General features: G+C 39.9%; 1 protein-coding gene across 2 annotated transcripts in view; it reads left to right on the top strand.

Moving 5' to 3' along the window:
* Positions 1 to 27549, top strand: part of AR (androgen receptor) — a 186638-nt gene that overhangs the window by 138123 nt on the left and 20966 nt on the right. Inside the window, exons 3-4 of one of the 2 annotated variants that reach the window (XM_082444934.1) lie at positions 10396 to 10512; positions 13899 to 22093. In XM_082444934.1, coding sequence (XP_082301060.1) covers positions 10396 to 10512; positions 13899 to 13960 — 179 coding nt within the window. In that variant the 3' untranslated portion in view covers positions 13961 to 22093. Of the gene's footprint in view, positions 1 to 10395; positions 10513 to 13898; positions 22094 to 27549 lie in introns of those variants that run through there. The other variant, XM_082444933.1, reaches the window with a different exon arrangement.

Here is a 27549-nt window from a genome sequence, read left to right on the forward strand (position 1 = left end):
AAAACCTCATCCTCAGATAATCTTTCCCCACTCTACCTAAATTAACTCTCCTATTCTATCACAGCACTCTGTGTTATTTCTTTCATTATATGTATCACCATCTGAAAATATCTAAATTATTATTTATCTCTCATTTATTACTTGTCTGTTTCCACCAAGATCACCCAACTTGAGGGCAAGGCCTTTGATTGTATTATGCACTGTTGTTTCCCTGGTTGCCTAGAATAGTGCTTGGAACATAGTAGGTATGCACTCAAAGATTGTCCTTTAACCATCAGAGGATAGTTATTAAACATCTTCTATGGTTGAATTCAATGATGTATTCAAATATTTCATTGTGTTAAGGTTTAAACTGCATAGCATTGCATTCAAGGCTATTCATGACCTAGCCACTATCAAACTTGTCAGCCTCACCTTCTACTTGCTGTCCTCTTGAAGCAGGAGGTCTGTATAAATTGCAGTAGCTAGGGAACGTGATCTGGAACTGAACACTGCAGGGTTTTCTTTAACAGAGAAGTGTATGTGTGTGTGTACTGGGGGCAGGAGGCAGAGGATGGAATGTTTGTGGCCAGGGCAGGGGCCAATGAAGAGAGTAGCATAGTCATAAGAAGGTTGCTCTTGGAGGGAAATAGAAGACAAGATAGACTCAGTAACATTATACATAACTCATCTAATGTACCTAATATTTTCCCTTTTACAAATCACTTGCACATGCATTCTATATTATTTGTTTTGTATAACTCTAGGATGGAGGTAATGCCATTATTTATATCCTCATTTTTTAGATGAGTAATCAAGGTTCATACTTGCCTGAGGCATCCCATTTGGAGCTGGGATTTGACACCTGCTGTTCTGACTGCCAGTCTAGTACTCTTTACATTTCTATTTTGTGGAGCTTGGGCCAGATTGTGGAAAGTACAGAAAGCCAAGAAGAGGAGTGTGGGCTTGATTCCTGTCCCCCTCAGTAGAGCTAACTATAACATCAAAAGAATCAAAAATGATCATGGGTTTATAACCACTCCCAAGAAGCATTCCTGTTGAGCATTAGCTGAGGGCCCATCCATGGTACTGGGTTAACGGCCATCTGTGTTTCTGGGTAGGTGGGACAGGTGGGGGAATGGTTGCAGCCCTAGAATCACAGGGACTCAGCTACCTTATAAGTTCTTCTCACAAACGATGTACCCTTTGGCAGGGCACAGACTGTGTTGTTTAGAGTTGTCTAGCCTGTTCCACAGGCCAAAGAGCAGTATTCTAGGAGAAAAAAAAATACTAGGAATCAATAATGCTTAGGATTGCTTTTCATAGAAGAGAGCCCTTGGGTGATTAGGCCAGAGGTTCTAGGCTGCCTCAGCCCCAGAGAAAGTAATGTCCACGGGATACATGGCCCTAAACAGGCCTTGGTCTCCTTCCAGTCTATGTTGGTCACTCAGGGAAGAGGCACTTAGCTACTTCTTTCTGTAGGATACTGTCTTTGTTTTTCAGAGAAAGCCCTTAAAGTCAAGAGATTTGAGATTGGAAAAACAAGATAGGTATACAGACTGGCTTCAGCCCTCCTTGAGTCACACTCAAGGACTCTGAGACTCCCATCACAAATACTAATGTGAATAGAAGACTTCTGAACCTACCTTCCTTAGTCTGCTACTATTCTCTTAATGCCTAACATATTCCCTTCTAGTTATAGATCGGGGGAAAAAGATGAAGAGAGAAGTAGAGGAACTTCCCTGGTGGTCCAGTGGTAAAGAATCCGCCTTCCAACGCAGGGGACATGGGTTTGATCCCTGGACAGGGAACTAAGATCCCACATGCCACAGGGCAACTAAGCCCACATGCCACAACTACTGAGCTCGCATGCCTCAATGAGAGAGCCCACCTGCCGCAAAGTACAGAGCCCACACACCACAACTACAGAGCCCACGCACCACAACTAGAGAGAGAAAACCCGCACGCCACAAGTAGAGAGAAGCCCGTGCACCACAACAAAGAGCCCACACCGCGACGAAAGATCCCACGTGCCATAGCTATGACCCAACGCAGCCAAAAAAAAAAGAAAAAAAGAAAAAGAGAAGTAGAAATATGGGTCACATAGTGATTCAGTAAGAACACAGGGCTGGTCCTCAGGTCTTCCTCCTTCCTGCTCTATGATCTTTTACTATTCTGTCCTACCTCTTTGAAATATAGTGTCAGGGTCCATATGAGAAAAGATATCACATTGACAGAGACAAGCATCTATATCACAGGTCACACAGACCTGGCTTCTGATTCTGCTTCTGCCACTTATTAGCTGGTAACTGTAGGTGAGTCATTCAGCATCTCTGAGCCTTATTTTCCTCAACCCTAAAATAAGAATAGTAGCTACCTGGAAGAATTTTGACAAGAATTAAGTGAGTCAGCATCTTTAAAGGCACCTGGAATAGTACCCAAAGCACAGTGGGTCACCTCCTCTCTCCATTGCTTTCTCTAGGAAAGTCAAGGATTACTCTTCCTTGACACTAGGAAGAGGCAATGGGTATATGTAGAAAATACAGGGCAAATAAGTCAGGAGAGAGGCAAATATTCAATAAAATATTTGCTTGGTTTTATAGTGGTTCAGTAGAAAGCATATGGTAGCCTGGATTGAAACTGGGCTATATTCTTTGGTCTCAATAGGCACTCTGTATCTCATGTTTCCTCATAAATTGAGGGTAACGTTCTGTACCCTCCCTACTTTGAAGAAAGGCTCAGCAAGATAATGAATATGAAAATGATTTTGAAGTAATAAAGCAAATGTGCAAAGAACATTGTGGGCAGGAAACCTGAGTTTTAGTTCCATCACTGTCATTGACGCATTGTTTAACCTTGGTCAAGTCCACTCTGCTTTCTGGATCTCGATTTCCTCACCTGTAAAATAAGAGTGTTGGACTAGATGATCTCTGCAGAGGTCCTTGCCTCTTCTGATATTCAAGGAGTTTATTATTTAATAATAATAGATAAGATCTGCATAATGCTTTATGCTTTATGTTATTTTTACATCTATTATATTAAGTGAGAATAGCACTGAACTGCTAGACTGGGGATAGGGAGACATGGATTCTTGTTGCTACTTTGACATTGACTCATGGTATGACCTTAAGCAAGTTTTTTCCATTCTCTGAGTCTAAGTTTCTTAATCTGTGAAATAGGAGATACTGAGGGTTGGACTAAGTCACGTAGGTCTCTAAACTTTTCCACAAATCCCTGGGGAGTCCTATAGAGTTTCTCTAAGGTGTACCACAGTGATAAAGCTTCAGAGAAGGGGAGAAAAGGAGAGGTCTAGCAGAAGTTCTAAGTTTCATATGCCTGCTTCAGGCACATTAAGTTTAATTTTCATCTGTTACATTACATGAGGCCTCTATGTAATGTTTCATTAGTAAAAAAGGTTCACCACAAAAGAATAAAATAACTTGAATGGATATTCTCTAAAGCCTTAAGTTTTAAAAGTGGGATTCAATAAAAATATGTTGTTTGATAACACCATTGTTGTTTTTTGAATAAAATAGTATATTGTGAATATCCTTCCAAGTTAAAAAATAAGACACTGACTGCACAGTGTCCCTTTGCATGAATATAGAATAATTTATTTAATTATTCTCCTAATGTTGGACATTTAAATTTTTCCAATGCAGTCGTCCCTTGGTATCTGCTGGGGATTGGTTCCAGAAGCCCTGGTGGATGCCAAAATATGTGGATGCTCAAGTCCCTTATATAAAATGGTGTAGTCCACCTGAAACTGTAAAACTCTTAGAAGAAAACAAAGGCAGTACACTCTTTGATATCAGTCCTAGCAATCCTTTTTTGGATCTGTCTCCTCAGGCAAAAGCAACAAAAGCAAAAATAAACAAATGGGACTACATCAAACTAAAATACTTATGCATAGTGAAGGAAACCATCGACAAAACAAAAAGGCAACCTACAGAATGGGAGAAGATATTTACAAATGATATTTCAGATAAGAGGTTGATGTCCAAAATATAAAAAGAACTCACACAAGCCAACATCACAGAAAAAAAAAAACCCGAACAACCCAAAAAATGAGCAGAGGACCTGAATAGACATTTTTCCGAAGAACACATATAGATAGCCAACAGGCACATGAAAAGGTGCTCAACATCACTAATTATCAGAGAAATGCAGATCACTAATTATCAGAGAAATGCAAATCAAAACCACAGTGAGATATCACCTCACACCTGTTAGAATGACTGTCATCAAAAAGACAACAATGGAATATTACTCAGCCATAAATAGAAATGAAATTGAGTTATTTGTAGTGAGGTGGATGGACCTAGAGTCTGTCATACAGAGTGAAGTAAGTCAGAAAGAGAAAAAAAAATACCGTATGCTAACACATGTATATGGAAGGTAAAAAAAAAAAAAAAACGGTACTGATGAACCTAGTGGCAGCACAGGAATAAAGACATAGACATAGAGAATGGACTTGAGGACATGGAGGGGAGGGGGAAGCTGGCGCGAAGTGAGAGTAGCATTGACATATATACACTACCAAATGTAAAATAGTTAGCTAGTGGGAAGCAGCAGCATAGCACAGGGAGATCAGCTCTGTGCTTTGTGACCACCTAGAGGGGCGGGATAAGGAGGGTGGGAGGGAGGATCAAGAGGGAGGGGATATGGGGATATATGTATGCATATGCCTGAAACACTTTGTTGTACAACAGAAACTAACACAGTACTGTGAAGCAACTATACTCCAATAAAGATCTATTAAAATAAAAACAAAAAACAAGTGTTGGAGAGGATGTGGAGAAAAGGGAACCCTCATGCACTATTGGTGGGATTGTAAATTGGTGCAGCCATTATGGAAAACAGTATGGGTGGTCCTCAAAAAATTAAAAATAGAACTACCATATGATCCAGCAGTTCCACTTCTGGGCATTTATCTGAAGAAAATGAAAACACTAATTCAAAAAGATTATATGTATCCCTATGTTCATTGCAGCATCATTTACAATAGCCAAGATATGGAAGCAACCTAAGCGTCCATCAATAGAAGAATGGATAAAGAAGATGTGGTGTATATATACTGTGGGTATTATACTAAGTGAATTAAGTGAGACAGAGAAAGGTAAATACCATATGATTTCACTTATATGTGGATTTTTAAAAACAAATGAAAAAACAAAACAGACTCATAAATTCAGAGAGCAAACTGGTAGTCACCAGAGGCGAGGAGGGTGAGGGGTTGGGAGAAATAGGTGAAGGGGATTAAGAGATAAAAGCTTCCAATTATAAAATAAGTCACAGGGCTCTGATGTACAGCAGAGGGAATATAATCAATAATATTGTAATAACTTTGTATGATGACAAATGGTTACTAGGCTTATCATGGTGATTAAATCCTAAAGTATATAAACGTCAAATCACTATGTTGTACAACTGAAACTAATATAATTCTGTATGTCACTATAGTGCAATGAAAAAGAGAAAATAACTATGAATAACAAACAAATAAATAAATAATAAAAATAAACTGGCATAATAGAATGAATACAGTTGAAATTTCGATCCATGGTTGGTTGAATCCACGGATGTGAAACACATGACTACGAAGGGCTGACTGCATTCCCTGTTTAAATAATGCTACATTGAACTACTTTTTTGTGCTTAACTTATTATCTTCTTATAAAACATTCCAAAAGTGGAATTACTGGTTGAAATTTATGTGAATTTAATTTTTTTAGGTATATGGCAAAATTGCTCTCTAAAAAGTTTACACACCCACTAACAATACCTTTTCACCAGTAATTAGTATTAAATTTTTACCAGTCTTCCTTGTGAAAATGATATCTTATTTAAACTGTATTTCTATAATTATTAATAAAATTGAAATTGCACAATTTTCATATGCTTACTGATCTTTTGTGGTTCTTCTTTTAATTGCCTGCTCATGTCTGTTGCCCATCTTTCTGTTGTATTGTTCATCTTTATATGTCAAGGAAATTGATCACTGCTTTTACATACTTGATACTGATATGTATTTTTTAGTTCATGATTGTCTTTAAATTGTATTATTATGTTTGTTTCACATAAGAAAGTTTAAATTTTTTCCAGTCGAGTCTGTCAGAATTTTCCCTTATGTATTCTTTATTGCCATGTTTTAAAAATCCCTTTTGGACATTCAAAAATTAAAAAATGTTCACCTACAATATTTCAATATCTAACAATATTTCAATAATTCCTTTTTGTTTTTGTATTTTTTATTGACATATTTAATCCATCTGGAATTTATTTTGGTTTCAACTAGTAATTTAACTTTATTATCTTTTCCAAATGAATAACAAGTTGTTCTGACACCATTTAATGAATAAATCATCCTTTCTTTACTGATTTAGAATGACATATTACATGTGCAGAGTCTGTTTTTGGCTCTTCTGGTCTCTTGCACTGATAGATCTATGCTGAGTCAATACCAAACTGTTGTAATCATTATGGCGTTATAATACTTTAAATGTCTAGTAGGAAAAGTCTCATTACTCTTCTTTTTCAAAAATATCTTGGCAATATCACACATTTTATTCCTTTAGATAAACTTTGGGATAATGTTGCCAAAATTTTGTTTGGGTTAGTTTAAATTTATAGATTTCACTGGGGGAAAACCTGGCATCCTTGCAGTATTGCATCTTCCCATCCAGGAACACTGTACATCTTTCCATTTAATTCCGGTCTTCTTTTACATACCTCAATAAAGGTGTTTTGTTTTGTTTTGTTTTGTTTGTTTTTAGTTTTGTTTATATAGGCCCTGCACTAACACTCTATTTATGAAGTATGAGAAGTCCTACTTCTTTAATCTTCTCTATAGGTGCATAATAAAGATGATGACTTGACCCTCTTCTCATTTGCATGATGTGGTGCCACAGATGGTGGGTAACTCCCCTACTTTACCCCCTCTGCTCCAAATAGGATTTTTCACAATGAACAAATTGAAAGAAGCCTAATCAGACGTTGACCTCAGCTCATACTGCATGGCAGCACCAACGGGGCTGACAGAAAACAATAGAAATGGGGAGTCTCTGGAGAAAATATCTGAAGGCTGCCTTGTAACCTTTGTTTCTGCTGGAGCTTTGAATCAGACTTAAGGTTTATGATGGAAGAATAGGACCCATGAAGAAAAATGCAGAACACTATCAGGCAGTCAAGAATTTCAGAGCCAGCTGGCATGCAGAGGACCTCATATCAGCTCATTATGTGACCTTTCACAGGAATAAAGGGTTTGAGCTGTTCTAATAAGAGAGCTATCAACTATTTAAATGTGCGATCTGTTTGTAGTTCTACAGTTTGGACTTACCTCCTTCAGCATGTGAGAGGGGTTTTTATATTTTGCCAGAGTTTTCACAATGACATTTTTTGTGAGACTGATTATAGGTTGTTGATAAAATTTTGCTGTTGGAGGTCAACAGTGTCAAAGAGCCAGGTGTAATGTTTGTAGAATCTGAGGAGGAGAAGATGGATTGTAGTTTGTGATCTCTATGTTAATTATTCAGTCACCTTGGCTACAGCATGGGAACAGAGGACCTTCTAGGACCATCTTGGAGCAGGCCCAGATCCCATTTACACAGTTCTTTTGTCAACTGAGAAGGCCATACACTTACTAGACAATCAACAAAGATACTTAACATCCTCAGAGTGCTCAGTCTTGAGACTACACCCACCCACAACATGTCTCCATTGGATGCATTTGCTAGATCTTGTGCTGGCTCTACCAGTTTCCTGTGATTTGGGGCATGTGACTTCAATACCTTGAGGACATTTTCATAACTGAGGAGTCAAGCACTACTTTGGGACATTTTATTAGAAGGCTTTTAAAGTCCTTTACCGATCAAAGATTATCTATTTTTAATAATACATAATTATTATGTATTATTACCAATGGGTCAAAGCTACAAGGAGACAGACACTGAGTTTCCTGGAAGTAAGAGCCTCATAACAGAGTCCAGAAATGAAGTGGGCTGCAATTCAAGAAAAGGTGGGGCAGGGATGCTATAGAGGGGATTCAAGCTTTTTATGGAGAAGTAGGGGTGGTGTGACCAGTGTTTAAAATTCTTTCCAGTATGTAAGATTCATAGCCTTATGGACTATGATATGGAACACATAAACTGTGTGATGCCATGCAGGTCAATTTCATTTTAATGAGCATCAGTTTCTTCAGCTGTATAATGGGGTATATAGTAATCCCTGTTGTACTTAATTTGTACAAGATTCTTATTAACTTTTGTAAGCTAATCAAATGGGATGGAATTTTATTTTACATTATTATGTTTTATATTAGGTTTTAGTTTATTATTACTTTATGTTATTATATGTTATTTATAATACATAAATAAATAGGTATTATATAGTAGAGTGTAAATGTAACCTTTATATGCACTGGGAAACCAAAAATTCATGTGACTCCCTTTAATGGCATATTCACTTTATTGCAGTAGTCTGGAACCACACCCACAATATCTCTGAGGTCTGCCTGTAGTCTTGAGGATTGCAGCAGCACTGATACTGTGGGGGTGTCCCAGGTCTAGAATACTCACAGCACTGGAAATGAACCCACTGGAATTGGGTACAGGGCCTGCCTTCTAGGAGTTGACACCCAAAGGCTATATGGCAATCATCAAAGCACCATCCGTTCTGTGCACATATTACAGTCCTCAGTTTGCAGCAGAAAGAAGCTGTTAGCAAATTATGTGTTCTATTTATACAAATAAAATCCTGCAGTATGGTAGAAAGGGTATTGGCCTAGAGGCCTTAGTTTTTTCATTGTTGAGTGAAAGTGATGACAGTACCTACCTCAAAGCATTGCCAAGGCGATTTATTTAAATAGCATATGTAAACCCCTTCACACAGACCTTGTTCATAGTAAGTGTCTATTAAATGGTAGTTTTTCTTCCTTAAGGTGCCTCCAATTCAGTGTTCTTCAGGCAAGTCACCTCCCCAGAACTCATCCTTGGAATGAAAGTGTTTTCCTGGGGTGATTTTTAACAGTTCCTTCAAGCCCAGTATTTCAGAGTCCTTTGACAAAGGGAAGAGAAAGAGGGAGGGAGGGAAGGAAAAAGAAAAGGGGAGAGGAAGGAAAAGAAAATTTTGCTAACCTGGTTACAGTGAATCTCCTACAAAAAATAACCTACTACAATAGATGTGACTGTTATGTAAATTTTAGACTGAGTGAAGAGAGAGGAAAGCTGAGCTATAGCTAAATTTGTGGGCTTTTTCCCTGATATCAAATAGCAATTGTTCTTCAATTTTTATTCCTTTTCCCTACCACAAACATTCTTACTCTGCCAAAAGAAGCCTCCTTAAAATCTCAGTCTATCCCATAAAGTAAAGCACAGAAGTAAATGAGAGAAAAAATACCAAGGACTTGGAGAAAGAAAGGGGTGTGATGAAGGGATGCACAGGCTCAGGCTGGGGGGCAGGGCCACAAGTGTAAGTTCTGCATGCTTCAGAGCAGCAGGGTATGTACCGCTGTCTATTTCTGCTGGTGACCCTATGTACCTCTGGATCTCTCTGTTCCACTTGAGTATTCATTCAGTCAGTGTTTATTGAAGGCCTACTGTGTGCCAGGCCTGTGCGAGGAGCAAGGAGACAAAGTATTGAGTGAAATATGTGTTTCTGAGTGGACCTCCACGTTTTTCTTTGAACAGCTATAATCCTAAGGATTTCTGAGTCTGAGAATGTGTGTGGTGTGTTTGTGTGTGTATATTTCTGTGTATCTCTCACAACTTCACATGTGCATGGCAGTGATTGTTTTTCTTCTGCTAGCTTCAGAGGACTTCCTTTCATTTGCTGTGTTCACTTTGCAAAGAGTGGGCTTTATCTGTTTGATTTTTATAACCTGCAGGATTGAGGGTATGATCACTAATATTTTTAAAACAATTAAAAATCACATGGAGTTCTCTTTTATAGAAGGCTTAATTGTATTATGAAAAATAAGCATGTTATTAGCTCAAGTATGATCCTATGATGATTACAGAAGTCAGGAGGAGGGAACATTGCCTGAGCCCAAGTCTCTGCTATGCCATGCTAAAGGAGTGACAACTTCCACCATATTTTCTCAAGGACATTATTGACTTTTAGTAAAGAGCATCTTATTTAAAAAGCCAGTATGTAATCCTAATAAAGGAGGTATCAGCAGGACCTGAATTGTTCATCCCTTTGAAAAACACCTATGAAAACCAAACAATATAGCATTGAATTAAACCATCCTGGTTTAATAGTTAGAGTCTTTATGATCAAATTGTATGGGACCATTCTCTATCCACTTCTCTCATTGGGCAGGGTATATCTTCACACCTTTTCTGCCTAGAAATACTTTCCAAAGAGACTCTGGCAACACATTAACAGGACTGTCTACTCTTATATTTGTTCTCCCAGGAAAACAGAAGTACCTGTGTGCCAGCAGAAATGATTGCACCATCGATAAATTCCGAAGGAAAAATTGTCCATCTTGTCGCCTCCGGAAATGCTATGAAGCAGGGATGACTCTGGGAGGTACAATATTTTTCTTCCTCTTTCTCCTTCTTCCTTTCCCTCCCTCATTCTCTTATTCTCTCTTTAAACCAGATTTTCCTCTTTGATGTTTCCATGGAGGCCAGCCATGCTCTAGATACAGGCTGACCCCTTCATATCCAATGTGGCCATCAGCCAGCTGGTGCTTTTCTTTATCTTTAACCATGCCACACCGCACTGTGGGGCTCAGCATAGGAGCAGGAGGTGTGAAGCAGGGATCAGGACCCATCAGAGGGTGAGTGAGTGTGGACTTGACTATGAAGCGTTCCCCAGGGGATATAATGGTACTGACCTTATGCTGTTAAAAGGTGGCTAGGATGAGAGAACTAAGGAATCCAGAACAGTCACAGGTGCAGGATGACCCAGGCACAGGCTGGCCCTGAACACCCAGGAATATCCCTCAGTTAGCTGCTGCCTGTATTGTGGAGCTGGCCACCTGGAATGAGAAGCTGCTTTTCTTTGGAGCCTATGACTAGGCTGCCAAGCAGAGCCAATTTCCTATCTCACATCTCCCAGGGATGAGCAGGCCTTTTAATCATTTCCTTTTGTTTGCAAATCTATTGACCGCTTCCAAAAGCATTTTTTTTTAGTAGCAGAGTAACTTGACAGAACGAAGATACAGCTGTTTCAAGGGTAATCCCCCATCATAATGCTCTCTGTCCTTTATTCTATGTCTACCATGATTGTTGTCACCATTACAGAAAGGTTTGGCTAACACTTACATTTTCCCCTTCAAATTCCTCATTTCTTCATGTTTATATCTACTCAGTGCCAGGGTCCTCTCTACTGCCTGCTGCTTCCAAAAACATGCACCTTTCATGAGAAAAGCTAGTTTATTAGTCTACTTTGATTTGGAAATTTGAAGAAAGGCAAACCTGTTTCTGAACACCTGAAACTGTAGCCTCATACCTGATTACTTATTATCAGCCTGGAAAACCCAAGTGCCTATAATTCTGCCCTCTCCCCTCCCCTTCTCAAGGCTGATTTCGAGTACTTGTTTATCATTGGCTTTCTGCAAGGTGCTTAATACCTTGTCTGCCTATGTGCATATTTATAGAAACCAACATAGTTGTTTTCTAACCATGTGTGGGTCTTCATGTGGGTAACTGTGTCCTCCCCTCCTCACAGGGTAGTGATACTCTTTAAACAGACCAAAGTACTAAAAATGAATTGACGCAGATTCAGCTTGAGACAGCATCTCAAGTAGTGTCTAGTACTCCTAGACATCGCAGGCAGATGCTCTGCGAGTGGTTTTCCAGGCAACCACATCAAATGAGATTCAAATAATATGAGAAAAGTCAACTTTGTTCTTCTTTGCTTGGCTTACTACAGAAAAATCCTATAATTGTGGTCTACAGTGGGGAGGAAGAAACAGGACTGGGTGTGGAAGGAGAGTGCAGAAGGATAGCCAGGAAAGTTGACAAAGGGGTTGACAAGATGAAGTGTTCTCCATATAAATGTTGTCACAACATTCATGGTGGGGGGTCACCCCATGGTGAGGGTTCTGATACTTTCGACTCTCAATTGTTTAGCCCTCTGTGAATTATATATAAGATATGGGGGCTCCCAGGTAGACAACCCCTTAGTTTTCCGTCTGCTGATATGAATTGCAAGCCCGCTTTGACACAGGTAAAGTTTAATGGTAACAAAATTCCTCATAACATTTGGGCCCAAATCGTAAAATTAGTTTCATGTATCAGCTAACATCCTCTGTTATAAAGCAGACTGTGACATGATTACAGTGAATCTCTTTTGAAAAGAAGTTTGTGTATAACAATTTCACTATTCCATATAGCAGTCTGACATAAATCTGTAAATTAATTTCTTGAAGAGAGTGGTAAAGTAAGTTTTCAGATTGATTTATTAAAGTGTTCAAATTTGAATGGGCTTGGTCAATACAATGAAAAGAAGTTGAGAAGTGCTGTGGCTGGCTTTTGTTTCAGTTCCCTTTTTACATTTACTGAGTGTCTGCTATGTACAAGGTACCATGCTAGGCAATAGAACTTCAGGCAGGCAAACTTCAAGAAGTGTCCACAAAATACAAGGATTCTTGATGTCCTGTAAATGATCTTGCCTTTGGAGTCAGGCAGACCTAGGTTAAAGGCCCAGCTCCATTATTCATTGTGCCCCTTCTAAGCTTCAATTTCTTCATCTGTAATTTAGACATACCATTCTTACAGAGCTATGATGGGGTCAGATGACATGATGAATGTGAACATGCTTGGTAAATGACAAAGTGCTAGACAAATGTGAGGACTGATTATAATAGTAAGGTCACTGGTAATTTAGCTGGTAAGGCTGTACACAGCACTTCCCAGTTGGCTTTAACCCTGAGTTACTTAGCATGCCCTATAATATGTAATAGGTCCAACAGGCAAAACATCACCAGAAATCATCTCAAAACAAAAGTACCATCAAGGTCCTACTTGGAAGCCGATTCTAGTAATTAAGAGAATCATATATTATGATATATATGATATATTGTATCATATATTATGTTCAAGTACTACGTCAGTAAAAACCCAAATGTTTACCCTCTTAGACACCATTGTTTGAGAAACAAACCTTTCCATTTTGCTAAACTTATCTTCACATTCCTTGCTTCCCTGCTGCAAACCTTTCCCAAGTTTATTGTTAACTTGCAAATTCATTCAAACAATGGAAAAAAGAAAGCAAGCATCAATACAGTGATCCTTCTGAATACATTAGTAATAGACATCCTTTTTCACAAGATGTGGGTTTAGCATCAACATTTTGATCACCTTGAAGGAGATTTTGGATAATTTTGTTTTATTTTTCCCATTACTCAATTCAAAATTGTATAATATCTTCCAAAATGGCAACTAAGAATGTAGCTTTGGTCAAGTCCCTTCTCCCATCTGAGGCTCATTTTTCTCATCATAAAAATGAGGTAGTGGGCTTCACCAAGGACTTTTTAGGCACTACCATTTTGTGATTCCATTTCTAAAGTCACAGAGAAAGGATTGTAGATGTATCAGCCCTTTTTTGGATTGTCTATTCACTGTTCCAGAGGTATAGATTAGTCTAGACTTGAGTGCATTGACTTGCATAGTAATTTTAGCTACCTCAAGTCACACCTAAATAAGATATATTATGTGTCTAGACTGTATGGATAGGTTTTTGATGGAGTAGAGGGCAGAAGGACTGTCTTTGTATCTTAGAGAAGCTGGCACTCTGCAGCTGATGGCTGCTTGGTCTTGATGCCTCAAGGTCTCTAATTTGGCTTTCTCTTTGGTGTTCCCTCTATGTTTGGTGATGGAATCTCCTCAGCTCAGAGATACTTAAAACACATACCCTTTTCCTTTTTGCTTCTAGGCCTATCTACCTGTCGATTCTTGTTATCTTAGCAGCTCTTGGTGTTTCTGAAAGGATCCTGGAGGTGTTTGGATTCTCAGAGTGGTTTCCTTAAAGCCTACCTCCAGGCTCTCAACTGCCCATCTACAACAAGGATAGGCCTTTCTTTGAACATGGTTAATTTCTGGCTGCTTTTGAAAAACCACGTGTTTCTAATTGCTTCAATAATCTAAGCTCCTTGCCTACTTTTTGTTTAAGAAAATTTAAAAAAATATAAATGTCCAAAGAAGCACCTTCTCCCTGATGAATTAACTGCTGCTTTTTCACAGTTCATAATTAGAATAAATACACAGCCATTTCTTACTTTTCTCTGCACTTCTCAAGGATATACTCCCAGTTTCCAAGATGGAATAAGAAAGAAAGAATTACCTTTACCAGCCATATTCTTCCCTGACCCTTCCTTCCTTCTCATTTTCTCTCCTATTCCTCCCTAAACATTATTTCTTTCTGTGTTATGCAACTTTTGAGTTCTCAACCTTTAATAAATGGCTTTGGCCCCTGCCTACTCCCTCTTCTCCTGAACCATGGAAGATGGTAGGTCTTTTAGGAATTTCAGGTAACAGCCAAACCCCAGAAGAGGAGAAGAAACATGGAGCCCAAGAGCATGTGAGAATCTGAGGTGTGCAGCATTTTTTTCAGAGGTTACTCTAGCACATTTGAGAAGTCTCGTTCTTACTAGCAGGCTGAACTCCACATCTGAGACTCAAAACTGTTAACAGATCTGCAAGTTTTAACAACCTCTATGATTCTCTAGTTGAGAGGATGGCCTGGTCTGATATTGCCATGGACACTATGAACATCTTTGTCATTTCCAGTGTTGAAGAGAGCCTTGACGTCAGCTCTTTCATCATTCCCCATGCTCACGAGCAGCCCACCATTGTTACTTCTGGATCACATGCCCTGGATGCAAGAGAGTGATTCTAATGCTGAAATACTATTTCATGGCTTGGTTCTTCAGCGGACAAGTTTCACAACATTTATTCATCCATCAAACTATCCATTCATCTTTCCAACCAGCCAACTAGCTAGCCCTTTCATCTTTCCATCCATTCACTCATCTATTTATTGATTTAACAAATATTCGTTGAGTGCCAACTATGTGCCAGTTTCTGTGGTAGGCATTTTGGGGGAACATAGATGAATGAGATACAATCCCTGCCTTCAGAAAGTTAAACAATGGGAGACAGACTGTGATAACTAATACACCTTAACTTTAAAGGCTAAATAGGAATTGAAGAAGCTGGGAAGAAGTTTAGTGAGGTAGAGGGAAAGGACATTCAAGGCAAAGGGCACAGTTTGAATAAAGGCAGAAAGATATTTTAAAAATTTATTGAGGTTTTGAGGAATAGCACAAGTAGTTTAATATGGCCAGATCTGGAGAAAGGGGGAAGGCAAGCTGAAACCACACTGAAAATGTACTTGGTTATTATGCTAAAAGGTTTGAACTTCAGGCAGTTGAAGAGCTATGACACGGAATAGACATGTTCACATACCATTTTGTTTATTTGCATGTTTGTTTTTTAAGAGGATTAGCAACGGCATGAATGTATAGATGAGGGCTTAAATTTTATAAAAAGAGATAGTATGCTAGGTAGAGAGAGAGAAAGAAATTCCTAGCATCAATTTCGTTAAACACCTAGGATTATAGCCTTGGTTCCTGGGGTGAGTTGCCTCTGTTTGGATTGATACCTGTAAGTACTGACCATGTGCATAAGTCCTTCCCTTATACAAGTCTGCTGCCTTGATCTAGGCCAGTGCTTCTCAGTATGGGTTCTGAGAAAAATAGTTCTGTGACATGATACATGAAAAATTATTTTTATGGTTAAATAAGTTAGGAAAACTTGCATATTATGGTCTTGATCAGGAAGATTTACAGTGCATGTTAGCATATCACAGACCTTGTCAAGTATTGCAATAAAGTAAACTGAGGAACTTGGTAATTCAGGATTCCCAAATTTAACTCAAGCACAGAAACCTGTTTTCACATAACACCTGTTAATATCCTATAAAACCACTGTTTTCTGGAATGTACTTTGGAAAACTTGGTTATAGATAAATACTCTATCCTATAAGCAGACAATACCCCTAGCCCAGGTCATCCATTTTATAGATGTGTATACCTGCATGTATATTGCTCACCAGGAGAATCAATTAAGAATGACTTCACGACCAAGAATAGACCATCTTCACCACATCTCAAGTGTATGCACCAGAGGCTACTAAAACCACTAAAGTAAACCATGTTGGGTCTGTAGTATTATTGTCATACACAAAGGATAGGATATAATTCAGGCCCAAGTTATCTAATGGCCACAGGTACATATTCCTGACCCAAGGAGCATGCCAGATACATAATTTCTGAGAAATATAATGACTTCTAGCATCATGCAAAGTGATCACTAAATATTTTGGCTATCTAGACATTCTACCCTAAAGTTTAACAGTCTTTTTGTGTACTCTCTGACTAACATTCCAACATCCACCCAGAACCTCATCATGGTGCTACCACATACCCTCATTGCTCATATAGGAGGCCTAGAAATCACAGATTTGAAGAATTTGGGTCCCACTGCCCAACCAATGATTGAATCCCCTCTAAACCCTGTTCAGCAAGCAGCAGAGTATCATAAAGAATCAACAATGTGGAACTCAGTTAATGGAATTTCCTCCCTTCTATTTGGACTCTGTAGATTAGAGCCCAAAATGTCTCTAGGTTGGAGATGTAAGCAGTAAGTCTGAATTCTAAGAAGTGCTACTCCCCACACAAATTTCTTAGATACTTGTGTACTCCTACAGATCAGCATAACTGAGGCATGCACAGAGGAGCAGAATTGCCCTATAAATTTTGACACCAACCTGTGCAACATGTGGCTCAGCACTTACAGTTTCTGGTTTTGTTTTGTTTTGTTTTTCTTTTGGTTTTGTGCTTTAAGAGGTCCTGTGTATAGTGGAAATAGCATGGTGGACTAGTATACATACAGGCCTTGTTTCTAGTCCTGGCTCTGGCACTTACTATCTTGATGACCTTGGATAAATCGTTAGATCGCTCTGAGCCTCAGTTTCCCCGACTCAGTTTTCCAACTACACTATGGGAATAATAAAATTTTCCTTACAGAATGGTGGTAAATTTGTAAAGAAACTGGTACATAGTAGGCACACAATAAATATCACTGTACCTCCTTTTTTGGATGAAAATTGGTCTGTGTGCTCCCAGTCACTAATGGAGCCTGTTCTCTGTGCTATAGGAGTGTGGATTATGGTACTGGTTCCTTGGTTCTCTGGTCTCTGAATTTCCCCTGAATTAACCCTTGCAATCTGTCCTCCAGGGTCAGTATTGCCATCCTCCAATTGGTTACATACATATTTGGTGACATATTGGAGAGAAAAAGGTATACTTCTCTCTAATTGTAGTTCTCAAATGAACTTGTATATGGAGAGATGAGAGACCATATCTCTTTATTCCTCCAAACCAAATTATCTGGTACAGCACATATATGCTGTAGTCTGTCTCTGAATATTTGTTTTTAGAGAACTATGGTAGAGGTAAATAATTTTCTCTGATCATCAAAATTGATGATACCACATATCTGGTTCTTGAATAAGTATCTAACTTATAAAATTTCCACTTAAAATCCTTGAGTTTTTAAAGTGTAATAGCAGCAGAAAGATTTTATTGTTGTTTACTTTCACTGTGAGTGCTCCAGATTCCCTCAGGTGCTTTTGAGAGAGTAAAATGATGTCACAGGCAATGTTTTTTGAAGGTAGTATGCAGAAAGCTAAGAGTACACAGCCCACAATAGGTCATATATACAGAGGCAAGTATTTTCCAAATATAAAAATTCAGAAAAAAAGTTTCATATGAACTGATAACATAACAGTTTGTATGAAAACATTTTACGTTTGATTTAAGAAGAGTGCCACTTGTAGTTACAAATTGGAGAATGTATTCCTTAAGATCAACAAAAGTGTTTAGAATATTTTCTTATTATCCTGAACTTATACATAGACAATTTATCTGAGAAAGATGCTTTTTTAGAGACTTTTGTACATCCTTTGGGATCACGTTTGTATGAAGTAGAACTAAGGGGGAAATACACAGCCACCCAGAAACCAGTAGAGCCTTCAAATTATCTATTATTGATGATATTTCCATGACAACAGATATGTAAGAAGTAAACTGCAAATGGCATCACTACTCTAGATCACCTCTTTTGGAATCAAGTTCCATTCTCTTCAGTCCATTTAATTCTTGCTACACTTTTTAGGTCTCTTAACCCAGGCATAGAAATGTATTTCTTTCTCCTGTTTAATACCCCATTGGAACAGTGGTTCTGTGGCTGAAGTGAAAATTGATTGTTGAGGGACATTTCAGACTTCTAGCAGTCAGCACTTAAAACAATGTAAGCACCAATCCTGAAGAAATCACCTGCAGAAAACTTGGACTGACATTTGGAACTAAAAAGAAAATCTGGATCTTGACCAAGACAAAAGGTCACCAGCCTGGGCCTGCACAGTGTGGTGTATCATGCTGGCCACAATGAAACTGGAAGAGACTGAGGACTCTCACCAGCGTGGAAAATGAGGCATGGAAGCTTTGATTAGTGAGCTGTTAGGCACACAGACATTAATTTCGAAGCATTCCCATCTCCTAGCTGAGTAATAATGTTTGTAATATTATGGGATTGTTTGGCAGCTGCAAGAAATTCAGAAAACTGAATAAGGAGTCTTTGTTGGCCTCTGAGTGGCTATAATGAGACCTTTAAATTTCACCTCCCTTCCCTTCCTCCACGTCCTCTCTGCCCAACCACCACCACCACTTAATTCTTGCCTGCTACGTAGCAAGAGGCACATAACAAACACATATATAAGCTCTTTAGTATATTCGTCAATAAAGCAGAAAAGAAAGGGGAAAAAAACCACAAAACTCCAAGTAAAGAATTTTCCATTTCCCAGTCTCACTTCTGTCTTACAGGTAGGTAGGAAATGAGACAAGGAAACCCCCAGTCCAAAATGGCAGGCACTCATTCTCCCCAACTTTGCAAGCTGCCTCCTATGTCAGAGGATCTGACTCAAGTATCTGATTATGGGGCCTGCTAGGTGCTAGCCCATCTTTAAGTTGCTACGTTCACCAGTGTCGCTGTTTCATATTAGAAAAAATCCAGGTTGGATACTGCAGGCATCTCAAAATGACCAGACACTGAAGAAAGGCTGACCTGCCTCATTCAAACTGAGGGTTCTAGAGGGCTCTAGTGGATAGCCAGAAACACCTGAAATCTGAAGCTTAGGGGCTTAAGCCTTTGCTCCTCAATAGATACTTTAATGTTGGGACTGGGGACTACTCTCTTAGTTGATGACTCCTCCCGGTGGGACTGATGGTGTTTCCCTACCTCACAGGGATATTGTGAGGACTAAATAATAGAGTTACCAATTCATGTAGTCATGAGCATCATGATTGTTGTTTTCTATAATGTGACTTGGCATTAACAGAGTGCCCTTTGATTGTTTTTGATTGTATATGATAGCATCAGGCACTGACTCAAGTGGATGCAGTGAAGCTCTGGCTAAGTGACTTGCTTTCCACAGTGTGCTGCTGCTGGGAAGAAGCTTTGCTAATAGGACTCAAAGTGCTACCTTGAACAAGAAGCCACTGTACCTATCTGAGGCTCCTGTGGCATTTTCACTTGGTTATTAGGCAATTCTTGAGTTTCCTCTTACCTCCATTTTGCTGGACCACTGCCAAGGAACTAGATCTTAACCTCAGGCTCCATCATTGAGCTGAAGGTAGTAGCTGATCCACAGAAGTTCAGTAAACAAAGACCAGATTTCTGATTTTCCTGGAGAAACACCCCCAAAAAGCCAGCCAGCCTCTCTCTTCAAACAGACCAGGAGACTACAGTCAGACATTTCTTTTCTCCCTATTCCCAAAGTTAATGTGACTCTGCTTTTAGGAACACACACACACACACACACTTGAACTTTTCATAAAGCAGGAGGAAGGCAAAATCTAAGAACCAGTGCCTACTCTCTTGTTTTCTATTAAAGTTAAGATGATGGAGGAAAGTAGATAAGACTTTACCTCTTCTAGCTTTAGTGCCCCACACTGTTCACTCACACCATACACTTGCTTCTCCAGCAAGTATGAAGACTTGTTTTTCTCCCAAGCCAGCCTCAAAATTTGCATTGATGTAAGAGGAGAGGTCCTTAGAGTTTGTAATATCTTGCTATGCTCTGTCTCTGCCTCAGAGCCTCCATATTGAAACTAGTTTCCTTCTGGTGGATGTGCAGTCTTTGAGGCCAGGGGCAGACAGGTATGAGGGTCAGAAACACTCTTCCAGCCTTGCCTGGGACCTGCATTTTCCACCCTCTTCCTTCTCCTCTCTCCACCTACACGCACACACACACACACACACACACACACAGACACTTCTTTCTCCTTCCCCTGACTCAGCAACATTCTGGAGAAAAGCCAAGGAAGGACTTCAAGGAGGGAAGGGAGTTTCCCCCTCCTTGGGGCAGAATTTTAATCTCCAGGCCAACAAGAGGTTCCCTAATGTGGATTGAAAGGTTAATGTGGTTTATTTTTTAACTGCTTTCTATTTGTTTGAGTGTTGCATATTTCTGCTAGTGAATTTTCCTTTAATAAAGCCGTTAATACACCAATGGTATTTTCTTATTTACAACAGACTGACAGGACTAATGCTGTTAACATTGGGCCTTTCTTTCTTTTTCGTTTTTCTTTCTTTTTTTTTTTTTTTTTTCTCTCGTTTGCTTTCCAGGTCATGCTGACCTGTTCGGCTTGGACTGTTTCACATTTGTTTTTAATGTCAGTTTAAATGTAATTGTAAAAGCATGTATGCTCTAAATTCATGTAGTTACTTTTTCCAGTGGAAAAGTCTCATATGCGAAACAATTTCCAGGCTCTGCAATTTCACATGAGCAGGTTTTTTGGTAATGACCTTGTGCCCCTCACCCAGGATGGCATCTGGACAGTGAACCTCTTTCTTCTGGCTCAGTAGTCAGAGAGAGGAGACTTGGAAATAGTTTCTGCCAGGTCCTGTGCTTTGGCAAGCATATGCAGCATTGCATATCATTCTATTATTAATTACGTTTACTCCTCCATGAACTAAAAACCATTAGACTAAATAGTCCAACATAAACCTTGAAAGATAAAATTCAATATTCTTTTCCCTGGCTATTCCTTTGACTCAGAATTGGGACTGGGAGGAGAATGGGGGCATGGGAGGAAGGACCAAGAAACCTTCTTGCCTGAGAGAATTTGGCCAACACTTATTTGTGTACACTTACACTTGGATGCACCCCTACTAATCTCTCACTCCATGACTGCCAAGAACTGGCTCTGTTCCCTCTCTCTTATCCTTGTCCTAATTCTTCCCCACTCATTTCCAGCTGACCCTTCCCCCCACTAACATGCTACCCTACCTGATAAAATTGAAAGAGTACTACCATAGAAGTCAGGATACCTGGTTCTAGTTCCTGCTTTGCAACTATCTAGCTGTGTGACCTTGGGCAAGACTTAGCTCTGGCCTTCAGTCTGCTCATCTTTATAATAGGGATTTGTTTCAATGGGAAAGGAAGAAATAGACAAGATCTGGGGCTTTCAAACATTTTCTTGGCAATAGAATCTTTTCTTCAAACAAAATCTGATGCAGAGTCCCAAATGAAGATACGGAATAGAGCACTGCTTTGAAAGAAGGAGGGTTTATTGGAGCCACATGCTCAGGCCTACTTTGCCTCCTCTCAGGGCCCTTTAAAATCCTTGGGGCTCCACTACTGTACCAGATTGATGTCTGGGGAAACTTCTAATTTGATTCTCTCTCCTAATTGATTTAAATCCCTGTGGAAACTCTATATGTTTCTTTTTTTTTTTCTTTTGCAACGTCTTTATTGGAGTATAATTGCTTTACAATGTTGTGTTAGTTTCTGCTGTATAACAAAGTGAATCAGCTCTATGTATACATATATCCCCATATCCCCTCCCTCTTGTGTCTCCCTCTCACCCTCCCTATCCTAGCCCTCTAGGTGGTCACAAAGCACCGAGCTGATCTCCCTGTTTCATCAGTTAGCTTTTTCAGAGAGAAATTCAGCTGCTTGAGATAAAGGGAATGACGTGGAGCAATGTGGGGTTTAGCAACTAGCAAGAAAGAGTAAGAGGCATCATGTATTGACTTACAGAATTTACAGAATTTGCTAAGCACCTTACATGTATTATCTTAGGTAAAGTTACAACAACTCTGTGAGGTAGATCCTATAATTATCTTAGGATTCTTAAACCTGTCAGTTTGGCCCTCAACCTTTGGCTCGAGACCAGTTGACCAAGATGGAAGACAATATTTCTTATAGGTTGCCACCCTAAGCAGTTTTTCAGAATGTTTTCTAGCTAGAGATTCATTCTTGGAAAATGTCATAGCCTTCCCATTGATATACACCTTTACAGAATTCAGAGTACTTTCATTGAGATCATCTCACTTTCTCCAAATAACAGTCCTATGAAGTAGTCAGGTCAGATGAGAAAACTGAGGTGTAGGAGAAATCAAGGGATATGTTCAAGGTCAGACATCCCATAAGAAAGTGAATACCACCACCAATAATAAAAAGCCCTTTCTTGTGAATAACATTTTAGAACTTTGATGTCATCATTGCATTCTGCCTCCTTAAGTACAGCGAAATTTTTCACCCTGCTACGGTCTTGGAGGGTTCTTCTGGTGGTGTAGAATCTTCCTTCTACTCTCAGACACCACCACAGTGTCTATATCCCTCTTTAACAACCTTATTAGTTAGGTGCTAATGTTACCCCCAATTTATAGATGAGGAAATTGAGGTACAGAGAGGCTAAGTCTTGCCCAGAGTCACACAACTAGTGAGTAATACAGTCAGGCTTAACACTGAGACAGTCTGACTCCAGACTATTTGCTGTTAACTACTACCCTTTGTACATATATCAAGAAACTAAGAGCAAAAGAAGGAAAAGATGTTCTGGAGATCATACAGTGAGCTCCCCTGGATCTTAATCCAGTGTTCCTCTGAATATCTAAACCTAAAGTTGTACAGTGAGATCCCCTGACTCTAATCCTAGTGGATGGAAAGATGGTTGGCATGATTTAAGCCAGAGGCTACAAATTGGTTTTCCGCAGGCCAAAACTGACTTGCAGAATTGTTTGTCCAGCACAAACAGACTTAGACTGCCCCTAGGCAGGGCATCAATCACTTTCCCTGTCCCCAGCCCACCCCATTTATGTTCACTAGGCTGTTTTAGATCATTTGCGTATCTGCCTGACTAGTGAAGATATTCGAGTTCATGACCCATACATTTAAGCATTATAATATATAAGCACCTGCACACACACACATAATTTCAGACATTCACATAAGTACAGCCTAGTCTGGTTTCACAAAGAATTTGAAGCTCTGCACCAAATGTACCTTTGTGTTTATTTAGCATTTAGAATTACACTTAAGACCTGAATTCAGTTTTATAGGCAGTTATATGCTAAAGAAACTCAGTTACTTTTTTTCATCTCATAATGTGTCACTCTTCCCTTCCCTTCTCTGCCATACCTGGTTCTCTGTTAATCCTGCTGTCCCTTCTTCCCCATGTCCGAGTTTGGTCTCCCGTAATCCAGTCACTCTCTACTCTTTAGGAATGGATGGAGAGTGAAGAAAATCATTTTGGAGGGCTCACTATGTGCCAGGCATTCTCTCTCATTTAGTTCTCATAAGTGTCCTAGGAAGCAGGAAGCGGCTCCCCCATTTTACAAAGGCGGAAACAGAATCTCAGAGAAGCTAGGCAATGGGCTCAAAGTTATTAAGCTAGTAATTGATGGAGCTGAGTTTGAATCCAAGATCTTCTGATTCCAAAGCCTATTATCTTGTCTATACCACAATTTTGTAAGGAAAGTGTATTAGTTTTCCACTGCTGCATAACAAATTACCTCAAATTTAGTACCCATTTATCAGCTCACAGTTCTGTAAGTCAGAAGTCTGACACAGCATGACTGGATTCTCAGCTCAGTGTCTCACAAGGATGAAATAAAACCATTGGTCAGGGGCTTCGTTCTAATCTGGAGCTCACAGTCCTCTTCCAAGCTCATGTGATTATGGCAGGATTCAGGTCCTTGCAGTTGTAGGATTAAGGTTTCTGTTTCCTTTCTGGCTGTCTGACAGAGGCTGCTCTTAGCTCCCAGAGCCTGCCCTCATTCCTTGCCATGTGTACCCCCTCCACTTTCAAAGCCTGCAACAGAGAATCTTCCTTATATTGAATCCCCCTGATTTCATGAATACCCTTCCGAAAGAGTCCAGTCCCTTTTAAGTCTTATCTGATTAGGTTAGGCCCATCAAGTATAACGACCCTCAAAATTCAACTGACTTGTGACCTTAATTACATCTACCTAATCCTTTTACAACAGCACCTATATTGGTGTTTGACTAAATAACTGGAAGAAGGTATGTGTACACCAGGGGTTGGGACTATTGGTGGCCATCAAATATACCTACCACAGGAAATCATTCTTTTATGCTTCAAATTCCATGGTGAGATTCAAGGAAGAGAAACATCCTTGACCTTGGGGAGAGGAACTTGAATTTTCTAAGACTTTGTAAACTTTACCGCACCTTGCCTGTCCCCTGCCCAAGGATGAGAAAACCTCTGTCTTGAGGTAGCAAGGAATAAGGCTGGAATAGTGCCTAGTGGTCATAGTGGCTATAGAAGCTACAGATTAATCACATCTACTTCTCCTGAGGGATGTACCATTGAACCTGATTGGAAAAATCTTTCTCTGTTGCTGTAGAGACAGCCCTCATAGGGGTCTAATGCCACTATGCTGAATAGTCAGTTCCCCATAGGGTCCAGGCAGCAGGATCCAGGCATGTTTTCAAGGGCTCTATTCCCTTAAAGATTGGGTACAGACAAGGATGTGCCTTGACAATGTCCCTTTCTTGTCACTGCTTTGACCTACGATTGAAAGACAGTGATGAGATGCAAAGTAACTCACACACCATTAGAACTATCAACCTTTACTGTCCCCTTTATCCTGGCTTCATCACTCAATTTGAGCAAACCAATGGGTCTCTGTGGTAACACAGGGGCCTGACAAGCCTGAACCTCACATGAAAGAGTTAGATATGACTCTGGGGCTCAGGTGCAGGAGACAGGAGGGGTGTGGGGGCGGCCTTCATGGATGAAAACAAGGCCTTGGGCATTGAGTAACAGCTGAGACTAGCAAGCCTCATTGTCCAGCATTCCAAGTCGTCTAGCAACATGCTGGCCTCTGCTGCACAGAGAGAACAGAGGATCCCCCGGCAGAATGAATGGAATCTGATTTCAATTATGTTCAGTACAGTCACCCTCTTCAGGCAGAGAGGCCAGAACACCTGGTGCAGCTTGGTCCACCGTGGCCGCAGGGACAGCAGGTTACCCAGGTCCTGGAGGCAAGTGGGAATGCAGATCCTCTTTCTCAAGCAGATGCCATATAGGTCTAGAGGAGGAGGACATGAAAATACCAGCCAAGTTTTCATTAGCACTATGCAGAGAAGGGGAATTATTTTAGATTGATGGATTTTCCCCACAGTCTCTGCACATATTGATCTTGCTTGTAATGAGTTTGCTTAGGTCCACGAGTCATCAGCCCACTGAGATCTGAGTCATTGGTGGGAGAGTCAAGGTGACAGAGCATACCTCGCTGATTGCACCAGCACCAATTCTTCTCTGTGTCCTTCCACCTTTTTGAAAAACCCATGGATTCTTCTATATACAACTCATTTGGATTCATTTTTTAATCAGTAGCATGAGTAGGGCATGACAAATGGGACAGCTGCCCCAGAGAACAGTCTAGATTCACAATAGTATTCCATAGAACTTTGTGAGATGAAGGATATGCTCTGTAACTGTACTGTCCATTGTAGCAGCCATAAGCCACATGTGCCTTTTGAGCACTTGAACTGTGGCTAGTGAGACTAAAGAATTATATCTTTAATTTTATTTGATTTTAATTAATTTAAATTTAAGTAGCCACATGCATCTAGTGGCTCTTGTGTTGGGCAGTGCAAATCTAGAAGGAGTTCAGAGAGGCAGGTACTGAGATAGAGTAGAAATGACTTACTTACTTAAAAAGAGAGCTGGTATGGTACAGGGAAATCTGGATTAAGAATAAGAGCCTGGTTCTAGTCTCTGCTCAGCCAGTAGGTGACCACACTCACTCTGGCCTCAGGCTCTCCATCCTTGACTTGAAATGTTGGATTAACAACAGAAGTCCTGAAATAATGACTAAGGCCTGAATTCAACTTTGGGATACAGATGAGTTTTAGGAAAAATCTAAAATATTATATGAACGCCTTCTAGGAGTATGTGTATGTGTGTGTGTTACGTGCACATGCATTGCAGGGGCAGGAAGGCGGTAAAGCATTCACTTCAGTTCACCAGAATTCCCACCATTCTCCTATAAACACACACACACAGACATACTCACACACTGTATTACTTGTGTAGACGATGAAGGTATATTAATTCTGTGAACCCCCTGGATGTGATGAGTTCTAATGACCCTTCCTATTTTGTCATGCTATGAATCTCTAAGCCACTATAGTTCCCCAAAGCTATTTCTACTTTGGGCAAATGACTAGAGGAGTCTCATAGCTTCTGCCTTTTCCTTTCTGTATTTGACACTAGTTACTGAAGTTTAGAGTCACGGGTGAGGGTGGAAGGCAGGGAGGATATAACCCTAGCCCTACTCCTCAACTCTATTAGGCTAGAAGTAGGGTTTAGGGCTTCAGACTCCTTGTGGACGCAGTATGATATAGTAGAAAGAGCATTGGCTTTATAGTCAGACTAAGTTAAGATTTTTAGGTTCTGTTTCTTGATAGCTGTGTTACCTCAGTTTACTCACTTGCAAAACAGAGATAGGAAATATTCCTCACCTCCTAAGATCATTGTGGAATTAAGTGATATAATATGCTTATGAAGTGAAGTATATAGAAGGCTCAGAAAAAATAATTAACCTTGTATCTCTTAGTTCCCTCAGGCATAAGGCTAATTATATCTCTGTCTTCTCCCAGGCTGAAAGGGGGACTACATGGCCTGGCAACTTCTGAGCCCAAGGTCAGAAAGTACCAGTGATGGGGAAGAGAATGTCTACCTCTAGAACCTGTACCAGGGGAACAGATCCAGAAGGCACTTTCAGTCTGTGGAGCTGCCTACATGAGCCCATGTCAGCAATGGGTTCCCCAGATGACAAAAAATTTTAGGGGCCAGGCCAGTAGCTCTGGGACAAGATGAGCTTAGCCCTGCCCACACCTCCAGCTTGTGCCCTTGATGGGAGGTGGGAGTTGACAGTGGGTGTGCATATCTCCTATTACTGACTGTGCCCAAACCTTGCAGAAAAGATTGTTGGACAAGGTCATCTTGAACTCTGTGTTGATTTTCCAGGCTTCCTTGTTATTTTACCCTGAGTTCTTCTCTGGGCTCTTCTTGCACCACCAAACCCTCTATTTTCTCCTCCTCTACCCCGGTTGTTGATACAAACATGTGATTCATTCTTTCATTGATTTACTGAGTTGTACTACGATTGGAGTTTGCATTGCAAGACTTATTTTTCTAATTAGAGCTGAAAGTCAGTTCCAGATAAGTATCTT

This window comes from Balaenoptera physalus (assembly GCF_965194825.1).
Source record: "Balaenoptera physalus genome assembly, chromosome: X".
Lineage (NCBI taxonomy): Eukaryota > Metazoa > Chordata > Mammalia > Artiodactyla > Balaenopteridae > Balaenoptera > Balaenoptera physalus.